This window comes from Bombyx mandarina, chromosome 13 (assembly GCF_030267445.1).
Source record: "Bombyx mandarina strain Sakado chromosome 13, ASM3026744v2".
NCBI lineage: Eukaryota > Metazoa > Arthropoda > Insecta > Lepidoptera > Bombycidae > Bombyx > Bombyx mandarina.
The window spans coordinates 16,481,699-16,493,785 of NC_143220.1; the positions used below are offsets into that span (position 1 = coordinate 16,481,699).

At 35.1% G+C, this 12,087-nt stretch overlaps 1 protein-coding gene across 1 annotated transcript; it reads left to right on the plus strand.

The window, feature by feature from the left end:
- Nucleotides 1-1,304: 1,304 nt before the first annotated feature.
- On the plus strand, nucleotides 1,305-9,730 carry ADD1 (ADD domain-containing protein 1). Its single transcript, XM_028177427.2, is given in 10 exon segments — nucleotides 1,305-1,567; nucleotides 1,649-1,720; nucleotides 1,789-2,039; nucleotides 2,112-2,260; nucleotides 4,494-4,626; nucleotides 4,629-4,685; nucleotides 5,080-5,259; nucleotides 6,422-6,643; nucleotides 6,968-7,069; nucleotides 7,738-9,730. Coding segments are annotated over 10 exon segments (2,739 nt in total). The 5' UTR covers nucleotides 1,305-1,446; the 3' UTR covers nucleotides 9,190-9,730.
- The last annotated feature ends 2,357 nt before the right edge of the window (nucleotides 9,731-12,087 follow it).

Consider the following 12,087-nt stretch of genomic DNA (forward strand, 5'->3'; position numbering starts at 1 on the left):
CTTGTAGGCAAACGGCCATACGGCGCACTTGATGGTGAGTGGTCACCGACGCCCATGGACTTCAGCAATGCCAAGGACAGAGCCAAGCCGCTACCTACCAAAATACACGTCTGGCCATTCATAATACACTTATTTTATAAGAATTGTAGGTTTGCAGTAATTTGCTCACCTCTACCCTAGCAAAAGCGGAGCTTCGCAGAATCAAACAGTACTACAACTAATACGAACGATGAAGGGATCAAATTCCCGTGGAAATGACAATAATTCACTACTCCTTTGAACGTTCTACATAAAAATACAAACATTCCATTTATTTAACTACATAATTATGTAAAACAAATTTTGGAGGCTTGAGAGGCTATCAGCATAAGAAGGAAGAAGGCTATATCAGCTTCTCCTTGACGTGTAGGTGAGCTCACGGTGCTCAAACCGGGTGTGTTGCTAACATTGGCCCTAGCAAGAGCCGTGCTTCGCAGAATCTACCACCGGATCTGAATCGCGAACAACTGAGAAGATCCTGTGGTAAACTCAGTGGATTGTGTCTGTAGGTTAAAGTAACCCTAAGGCACTACGGCGTCAAATCATGATTAAATAATCACACTAATATCCGGCTCACAGTAAAAAATGAAAACAACGAAGACAAACGAGTAACTGTTGGTTATTTAAATAACGTTTTCAGTTAGTTTTTTTTTATACACCCTTAGTCTGCCACTTATTGGTTTTTTAAACAATCATCGCGGGTGTGTTGAGTAAAGTGGCAATTGCTTAAAAGGGTGGATGAGCTTACAGTCCATTTGGTATTAGATGATTACCGGGACCCATAGACATCAACAATCTAAATGGCGCCACGCACCTTGAAATATACGTCCCATTTTTCAGTTTTCCCCACACTTCAAACCGAACGAATTTGTTATTTTGTATCTCGTTCTGATGCGTTTAACTAAATGAACGGCCTAACGTTACTTTTTTCATATAAATTCAGGCCAATCATCGGACAATTGAAATAATTAATAAATTCGTTTTTACAGACACAAAATCGCTAGAAGTACCAAAAGTCTTAGTAAAAATTAAATATTATGTTAAATCTGTAATAAATTCATAGGGTTTTACTTAAGATTAAATCATTTCATTTCACCGAATGCTCTCTCATTCCTCCCAATCCCCTTCTTAAATCTATTAATTGTTTCAGTTAAATTTTAATTTTTGTAAAATAGACATGGCTTCGGTGTTTTGTTCTGCAATACAGGTAGCAGTATGAGCTTTGTTTCTTTTGCCTATTCATTGGACGTATTAAGAAAATCTTTGGTACCGACCAATTTACCAAAATGGTGGAGTTTTGGTGTCGTCTAACTCTGTAAAATTACAGCATTGATATCCTTGTTTAGCCTAGATGATTAAGTTTTATTACAAACGCTGTCAAAATATAAACACTTTTATTTTTTGCTAATGAGGATACCTAATGACCTTGGTACAACAATGAGTGAAATTATTAAAAGTGAAGGGGCTTGTCCTGCACCAGAAAAGCCGGCTTCTTCGGATGAGAATGTACAATTCCCGCCTTTACCTGGTAAATATTAAATTCGTTTATAAAACAGACGTTATAGACTTTAATAAAAATGTTTTACTAAAACAATATTATGGCTTCCAGAACCAACTGATGAAGATTTTCAGGATGATCTTAACGAAGAAGAAAAAGAATATATCAAAACTAAATTTGCGGGTGAGCAACTCTTCGTTGAAGACGTGTGAGAATTACTTCAGAAACATAAAAATTATGTTTTGTTTTAGACTTGAACACTATTACTTCTCAACGACTACATTGTACAGCTTGTGATCGTCATCTCGGTTCTTCGTCACGTAATTTATCTCGTGTGAAGATTCATCCTTTACTACGAACACTAGTGTGTCAGACATGTCACATCTTTTACAACAGTGGAGAGTTTGAGAAAGGTGATGATGGATCTGAACTTTACTGTCGATGGTGTGGCCAAGGAGGACAAGTATTCTGTTGTTCTGACTGTCCTCATGTTTTTTGTGCGGTAAATATTTTGTTGGTAGTTTAAAATTGCTCTTAAGTATTTTGCAAGAAATAAAACATTTGAATATTGCAGAAATGTATTAAACGGAATTTTGGACAATCAAAAATATTAGAAATTAAATGTGTTGATGATTGGAAATGTTTCAAGTGCAATCCTGAATGCTTAAAACACCTGCGTGCTGTATGTTGGACTTTGTTTCATTATTGTAAAGTAAGGATTGAGTAAGTAAATTTTTTTCAATGATTATAGTAATAAATAACAGTCGTATTAAAATTTATTTAAAATTATTTTTAATCATTAACTAAATTTCCTAGTAAGTACCTTTGTAAATTATTAATGTAATTATAAATTAGTATATTTTTTACATATTGCAAAGATATGCAAAAAAATATGTAAATTGCGTGTTATGGTCTGTGATTTTAAGTTCATCTAATTTTTATACACTACTGTGCAAGTCTGAAGATAATCTGGCACATAGCCTGAAAGAGAACCTTTTGGTCTTAATGTTAAATTTGACTAAGGATGATGACCGTACCACACCACTGAACATCCGCATGTGATAGATCTCTGCGAGAGATCTGCTTCACATTGTGAAATCAGGTGAGAGCTCTGGCATCTCGACATATATAAGTCGAATTATTACATTCCTGCAGTGGTTCTGAAAGGATGTGTCCCTGACCTGACACCTGTGTTATCACTTTTTTAACGCCTCTCTTATAACACTAACAGAGGTATGGTGTAGAAGAACACCCATGTCCACACTATCCACAAGAAGTGTGACCAGTTCAACTCCTCAGGCTATAGGCCTATTTTGATAATCCCCATTCTTTCCAAGATGATGGAGTGAATAATAAACACAACTTCTGAAGTATCTTAAGGTTCACCAGATGATGAGTGACCAACAATATGATTTCTTTCACGATTGCTCAGTTGGAGATCTTTTTGTATACCTTACTCACAGGCTGAAGCCTAGAGAGCAATGGCAAAGCTGTCACTGTTAGCCTCAATATCATTAAAGCTTTTGATAGGGTCTGGCATAAGGCATTTTTGTCAAAGTTAACAGTTTACACAATCCCTGAAGTACTCAGCAAGGGGATCGCTAGCTTTTTGCATGGGTGGAGCATAATAGTCGTCATTGATATCTGCTGCTATGATACCTAATCTGGCTTAAGGCCATGTTTTCCCCACGCTTTTCATCCTATATATCAATGACATGCTATTTATTGATGGCATGCATTTCTGTGGAGATGACAGCATGGGGGCTGCATGACAAATTTACCATCAGTCTTTCCAGAGCATGGTGCAAGAGAGACAGTTAAAACTTGTATCTAAAGTAGAGAACTCTGGTTAGAATCTCTGCCTGGGCTGAATTAAATTTATTTCAATTCAACTCATTGAAGACATAAGTTGTGCATTGTTTACTGCCAAAAAGGACTTTTGTCACAATGCTGAAATTCATGTGTTCAAATTCATTTGTGCTATTTCAAATATCACAATCATTTGGAGGGCAAAACCAAGTTGGTGTAAAAGAAATCCGGGAGTCGTGTACAGAGCGAATAATATTCACCCCTAGACAAATACTTTTACTTAACATAGCACAAGTCCAGCTTTGTGTAATGTAATGCTCCTACCTCTGGCTGGGGCTCCTAAATACTAGCTACTGACATTTCTCTCCATGCAGAAAAGAGCCATTCAGACTGTTGATAACCTTGTTTTCACTGATCATTTGGAAACTGGATCTATGGAGGGACTTCAATTCTCTATAGGTTTTGTACTGTATGTTCCATGGGGAGTGTGTAGAATTGTTTGAGATGATCCCATTTCATTTATGCTTAAGCACCGGCTGCTACTAGTGCAGAGTTCATCCATACTACATAGAACCCCTGCATTTATCCACATTGTGTTTCTAGAGATCTTTTCTGCCACTTACCATTCGGCTTTGGTATGAAATTACCTCCTCGGTGCTTCCTGAGAGCTATGGCATGTCGTTCTTCAAACAAGGCTCGTGGAAAGTACTCAGTGGTAGGCAGAGACTTGACATTGTTGACGTCCGTTAACGATGGTAACTACTTATCATTAGGTGAATCGTATGCTGTTTAAAAGGGCAATAATAAAAATGAAATAATCAAAACTTTTGAAAATTTGGTTCATTTGGTAATAAACCACTACTCAATTTGTAAACAATATGTATCAAAATGAAGCGTCCTCATTTTTAACATCAGATTGAAGATGTTAAAAAACTGCTTGTTGAAGATGCTTGTTATTGACAGTTTTTTAAGAAAGCAAAACTACTTGTATTTGATTTATATCTAGATCTGATAGTAATAATGCCATTATTTATATTCTAACATGCTTGTTTAGACTGATAGACTTTGCATTTAAACAACACTTCAAGTCTATTATTTTGACTCTAGCATTTTAGCTCTCAGCTCTAAGTGTTGATTTAATTTACAGAATTGCTACTTATACTGTGGACACTCAAATCAGAGAACTTTTGACGAAACAATGTGCTGCTGATGAATCTTTATGTTGTAAGAATAAAAGTAAAAGAAGTGAAAAATTGGATCCTGTTAAGAAAAAGAAGAAAATGGCCCTAAAAAACAAACACCTGTACCCATAATATCAAAAATTCCTCCTACTATACAGGTAATTCCATCTGGGAAATGGATGGATGTTTTTTATCAATAAATTCCACATTACTCACATAATATATGTATACCTTTTATTATTGACTTAAATTCACAGATCACACAAACCTATCAGGTTTGAAGCTATTATTATGGATCCTATGAACATAAAATGAAATTTTTAATTTTTTTATTGCCCCAGCAGGCAAGCGAGCATACGGTTCACTTGATAGTAAGTGGTTACTGTCGCTCATGGACGTCAACATTGCCAGGGACAGAGCCAAGCCGCTGCCTATTAGCATAATGTTATCACTATTAGTGATAACACTATGCCATTACCTTTTAATGGTCTCTAAAATGAAGGTGTTACTGTGTATTTTAGTTTAAATGATTGAAATAGTATTTATTAACAGGTGAAAAAATTTGCATCAATAAACTTGGATGAAACACCAAAGCAAGAAAAAAAACCTATAAAGAGACCAATAAGTCCTAAGAATAAACCAGTTATTGTTAAAAATCCAATTCCAATAGCTACATCAGTTACAAGACTTTTGCATCCATTAAATATTGGACCTCCAATGAAGAAGTTGAGGGTAAATAATTACATTAGTACATATTTATAAAGGGTGTTTTTATAGAGGTATAGAACTAAATGGAAAAAAAAAGATTATTTTTTAAATTGCCATGAAATTCACTTTATTCGAAAGATAATCTTTTGGCATTATAATTTACATATGACTTCTGGCATATGACCGCCACGTCTGACTCGGACATAGTCTAATCTGGTGGTCCAATTTTCGATGAATTTTTCCAATATTTGTAGTCTTATATACATATATATATATTTTATTGCCTTTGACATATCGACAATTACGCGGTGAATGTTGTCCTCCGAGTGGTCAATCGTTCCGGGCTTATCGGCGTAGACTACAGACTTTACGGTCAGTTACCATTTACTAACATTCTGACCAGCATCGTTTTTTTTTTATAGCTTAGGTGGACACGAGCTGATCTTAAGTGGTTACCGGAGCCCATAGACTCTACAATGTAAATGCCGATGTAAATTTTTTTTTCCAAGTTAAAGTTTCATACCTCTATAAAAAACACCCTTTATAAAGGAATAGAACTATACATAAAAATGATAAAAAGTGGAAGTTTGCTTAAGATCATGTCATCTCTTAACCATTGCAAGACATACGTAGCTGTGTTCTAAAAAATAATATAATGAAGGAACAAAATTGTGTAATAAGAATACAACTCGGAAATTAAAATTTGTGTGATTAATGTACAATTGACACAGATTAAGATGATAAGATTTTCAAGATGGGTTACATTCACTCGTTATTACATTCACACACATTCGTTCGTTTTGAAAAAAGATCTTCGACGTTCGCACGTGAATTGTACTTCAAATGAGTTCCAGGTAAAACGCCTCAACAGGAAATAGGAGTCTTCTTGTCGACCATATTATAGCTCAATTATAGATAACATCCATAATACATTAAAGTCAACTACAATTTGTAATCCTAAGTCTGAAAGTTTCAATCATACTTCTTAAGCTTCTAAATTCGTAAAATGGCACAGGATCATTACATACACTTCACATTTATATTATGTACATTTTATCTAAACTATACAAAGCCAAATCAAATTAAATATACCATGTACTCATCTCTACTTACCAGGATAAGTGCAAGAAAAATATGTGTAAACTAATGAAATAAAATCTAGAGAAATTTAAATTGCCTGTTTCAGATTGCAAGTCCAATGATGGGCACCATTAGATATGTGAATGATACCAGAATGCAGTCTTACCAACGATTAAGGCCTAAAGCTCCCATCAATATAAACAATTTCAATGGTTTTAAAAACACAAATCCAATATTCAATCCGATCAGTACAAATTCTTTTCACAATAGCATGGAAAACATGGTCGCCAATGACAACATCAACTTATCTTTGGATAATTTGACTCAGGTATTTCATTCTAAATCCTTAAGTTTTTGATAATCGTAGTAAAGCATGAGGGGTCGTTCTGAAGCGGAAACTCCAATAAAAAACTGAAAATAACCATACAGACTTGTAATGTTGTTTATCGTGAAGTGCTTAATGTAGATTACTTATGGTAATCTATTACATACAATAATACAAAATTGTTTTTAAATTTTAATTAAATGCCGCTCAAGTCATGACTGGTCATGTGATTAATTGGTGCGAGTATTTTGGTCTCATATTTTTTTAGTAATTCTCAATATAACCATTGAAAAACATGTACTTCTAAATGTTCTAAATGAATTTTAGGGCTTGGACATGTCAGCAGCTGCTGCTGTGCTGTCAGCAAATAATTCTCAAAATGATGATGTTGTTTGTACACCGGATCTTCCTATGGAATCTTTGAATGAGGTAAAATAATTTGACTGTTCTACTCTAATGTTTTACTTGTAGGGTGTCTTGTAAGCCCGCACAGGTAGGTGCGACTTCTTGTCTATGTCTCCATGGACACAGTAAAGTATTCTGGTTTAAAGGATGTGGGTAAAGTGATCTCAATCATCCATTGATATCGTAAAAAAATTAATTAAAATTAGTTTAAAGATCAATTGAATCACTTTATTTTTGGACTGATTTTTTTATCTTGTTTTACACAAGATTGCAAAAATACACTACGTATTATTAAGTTCTTAAATAATTATCAAACGTTTCTTGGGTATTGCGATCATTGAATCCTTTCAGCAGACTTTTTCATGTAGTCATCCTGCTGTGTGTGTTTCCGGGACGCCCAGTAATTTAATTCGGATCTTAGTAAGCTCTACTACTAGTGTAAGGCCGACCGAAAGTATCTTATCCTGGGCAATTTGTTTCCCCATATATTATGCAACATGGGGTAAATTTATTATTGCTTAAGAAAGGGCAACCTCTGTATCTTTTAAATTTTTTCATCTAGGCATAAATATTTTATATTGAAATCTAACAATATTTTCTAAAATAAGATCTAATTTAAATATCATATGAATTGAGTTTGTTTATATTTATCAAAAATAATTGACAGTTTATAATAACGTGGTAATTTCTAGGTTAATGAAGATAACGACGATGACGTCGAATGTATAACTCCTGGACCTTCAGACGCACCCAAAACATACAAATTTCAGCATCCCCCACCTCTAGTGCCTTGCGGGAATAATAGTGCAGTGTCTTTATCGTCAGATAATATAATTCAAATGACCGAAAACGACGTCACAGTGAATGCGTTAACAGGCGGCTTGAAGTTTCGGGTTGACCCTCAAACTTTGTCTTCAAATAAAATGTACAGGTTACCGGATGGCCGCGTGTTTGCGATAAACATAAATCCAAAAATGCCCGGTGGCTATTCCGCAACTATTGTAGCTGTAACTGATAATACTAATAAAGCCACACAAAGTAAAGGTACCACATTTGCCGCTAAATTGAGTTCCGTTTCGACTCCGCAATGCTCTTCCCCTGTTACGCCAAAAGCACGAAGAAGCCAACGTCGATCTTCGTCATCAAAACGTAGTTCTACCAAATCTAAAACAACTCGCCAGTCGTCGAGGAAAAGTAGCAGAATGTGTGATTTGAATGTTCCGGTAGAATGGTACAGATATAATCTTATAGACGCAGTTGATGCCTTAGAATACTCATTAAACAGACTACAAAAATTAAAAAAGGAAGCCACAACTATGTATCTTCGAACTAGGACTATTAGCGAAATGAAGAATCTCCATAAAACGTTAGATAGATTATTGACAACATCATCAAAAAGATTTGGTGAAATCAAAGATAATCTAAGCAATGAGTTGAAACAGTTTATTTTGAGAAAAACAGATAACCAGCCCGCAAACAGTGAAGACGATGACGTTGAAATTTTATCTAATGCTGAAAATGATGATCCCATATTCATAGATGAAAATTCTGTGGAGTCAAATACAAATTATAATGAAAATCAAGAGGTCGATTTGACTGGGCCCGGCAGTAGTGAACATAATGAAACTGGCGAGAAGGAGGACGATTATTCTAGAATGAATGACGAAACTCTAATCATACCAGACCAAGAAAATGAAAGCATTACGAGTATTAATGAAAATGGCCAGAATATAGAAAATAACTCATCTGTTATTGGAGAAGGAGAAACGAGTTTGAAATGTGTTGAAGCCCTGATAGAAACAAACACTACAAACAGTGAAAATAATTCAGTTGATGATTTGAACTTAGAAAATAAGTGCATGGAAAATGAAAATCCTCTAAAAACATTAGAAAGTATAACTGAAAACAATGCGACTACGGGAAATGATAATCGTAATGAATCTAATGAAAGTAACACTGATCTGACTGAGGGTTCAGAAGACAATATCGCTTCTAAAAACCTTAACAGCGAAGCGACGGTCGAAACCAGTTTATCGAATGACACGCTCAACTTGGAAAGCGATAAAGTACAGGATTCAGAAATAAGCGAGGAATTGATTGAGTCGTTGTTAAAGGACGATAGCTCTACAAACTGTAAAGATTAGAACATAAATAATCCTATCTGGTTATTGTATTCAGAGCTTCTTTTACAATTTTGATGGCCATCTAAGAGCAAATGAAAAATCGATTCAGCTAATATAAATTTATTAATAGACTGCTCCTTTAGTATATTGTAATTAGTGGGACACTATAATATGTGCTAGTTATAATTACGTCAAGTAAGCAACTATTTTTAGGTTAAGAGCAGATGTTTTTTTTGTACCGGTTTTCTAATCTGAAAACTATTTACATGAGTTCGTAATTTGATCATCGAATATCAAGATATGTATTTTCAAACTTAATAAATAATAACATTGTTAAATATTACACCAGTAATATCAAAAATTCAAAAAAACAAATGTGAACTATTTTAGATTATTTGCTATGACTTGTAATAAAAGTACATATTTATGTTAATATTTCTGTCAATGATTCATACACATAATTCAAGGCACAGAAATCAAGGATTTTTTTGTCGTTGTATCGATAAACCATAAACAAGTGTGATAAGCCCTTAAATAATAAGAAAAACACATTTACATGTTACAGTCAATTTCATTTACTAAATAATTTCACTCAATACTGATAATTCAAGGTACCCAACTGCACTAAAATATATAGAAAATTATAATTTCATATAAAATTTAAATTCACTACTCTGGGATCCAATTTTTTTCCTAATAATTTCTTTATGGGCATTTAGGACGAAAAGATCTATTCGAGTGTGAATCATAGTGAATATGCGGTAAATAAAAGACCTACTAAGCAAAAATGAATTTGAATCGTATAAACTATTTCGTTAAATTGAAACATAATTAAATAAGTATATTTAAATTGAATTGGACCCGCTAAACAAAAAGTAGTCGACACACAAAATCGTATTTTATTTATTAAAATTCAAACTGATGTAGACGTGAACGCATTCCACTACTGGGAACAAAACACAATCCTCTTGGAAGTTATAGGACAGGACGATCAAGTAAGTCGAAGGCATGCTTGAATGAATTGGCTTGATTCGACATTCAAGCAGTTACACGAACCTCTATTTCAGTCGCATCAAACTAATCCAGCCCTGTCAACAACATCAGCTACAAACAAAATGTCTATAAATATAAATATGTTCACTACTCAGCTACCCATAGACACAGCCCACTGAGTTTCTTGCCGGATCATCTCAGTGGGTCGCGTTTCCGATCCGGCGGTAGATTCTGCGAAGCACTGCTCTTGCTAGGGTTAGTGTTAGCATCACTTCGGTTTGAGCCTGGTGAGCTCATCTACTAGTTAAGGTTACGCTGAAATAGCCTCTCAAGGCTATTAGCGTAGGTAGGGAAAAAACCCAGCTATGTGGGATAATTATAAACAAAAACAAGACGCTGCTGTACTATGAACGAAATAGTGATAGTTATGATGTTGGACGGAATTAACCGCGAGTATTTCGAATATTGATTTATAGTTTCATAGTTTCAGGGCACCTTCGAAAAAGGTTATTAGGTACTTATTAATACAAAAACGCAGTCACTAAATGCTACGCGTCTCGTCTTCGTCTGCGTTTCTGGTATCTACCCTCGACGTGACGGATCGTAGTCGTGATTTGTTCGACAAGAAATACTATAAGTATGAGCTTGTCCAACACCAAGGCACGCTTCTAGACGCCTAAAAAGATTTCCAAGCATTATTAAGCGTCCGCTTTTTCCTGCCTAATCTAGTGACCTTGAGGGGTCATATTAGATTCACCGAGCGACTAGGTGAGCTCACGGGAGTCTAACCTGACGAATTTGCTAACACTAGCCCTAGCAAGGGCAGTGCTTCGCAGAATCTCACCGGATCGAACTCGCAACCCACTAAGAACATCAGGCGAGAAACTCAGTGGACTGTGTCTAAGGGTTGAGCGTCCGCGGGGATTTGCTGTTGTATTTCAAAGCGTTACTTCCTCGATTCCACTCTAGTAAATTCAAGGAAATTATCGTTTATATTTATTGCACTACTACCATATTTTAGGACGAAGTAATCATGTATCTATTGAGTCGAGAAAATTTTCATGCTGTCTGAGGATGCGAGAGTAACTATCCTATCTATAACTATAATAACTATCGAATTCACTCCTGAAATGACGGACTGTCTAGGCCTAAGGTAACACACAAACAAGAAATAAATTGGGAACGTCACTTCATTTTGAGTTTCTCCTCTGTCCTATCATATTAACAGTGACAGTGAGGTACTTCATGACTTCAGCTATTGTCTACCGGCCATCTTCCGGTTTTGTTTTCATGGCTGGTAAGTTTATTAATGGCGCGGGTTCATACACCGTCCAAAAATTAAACAAATGCGAATAGGTATAAACGAATTTAACATATATTCAGAATATTTACTTAAACTTTAACCTCATCGAAGCGCCCACCCTTTTCTCTTATTATTTTTCTCGTATATTTTAGGTATTCTATAAGTATTTTCAAATAGCCTTTATTTAGTCTGTCGGTTATCCTCACAAAACTAAACCCTCAAATTTCAAAATTTGATTCGTAGGTTCAATATATATTTTCCCAGTGATATATTATCCAATTTTATACGTCTTTGCCCATTCTAGTCTATTTTGATTATATCAAGCACATAGTTAACCAAAGCACTTTTTTAACACCATCCCATCCTCTTAGTCCTAAGACAGTAAACGTCTTTAGCCATTGTTTTGAAATAGGTATTACGCGTATCATTCACACCTGCGATTAAAGCGCTTTACCGCTCTTTAATGTAATTCGCTAAAAGGACCGTCATAGTGGTTTTCGAAATCTTCCGAATACAGACTTAATATCACAACCCTCGCGTGACAATGCTCAATCAACAGCGACTAAATATGGTCCAAAAAAGTTAAAACTAGCAAAAATATTCTGCAAAACTACACCATTTCA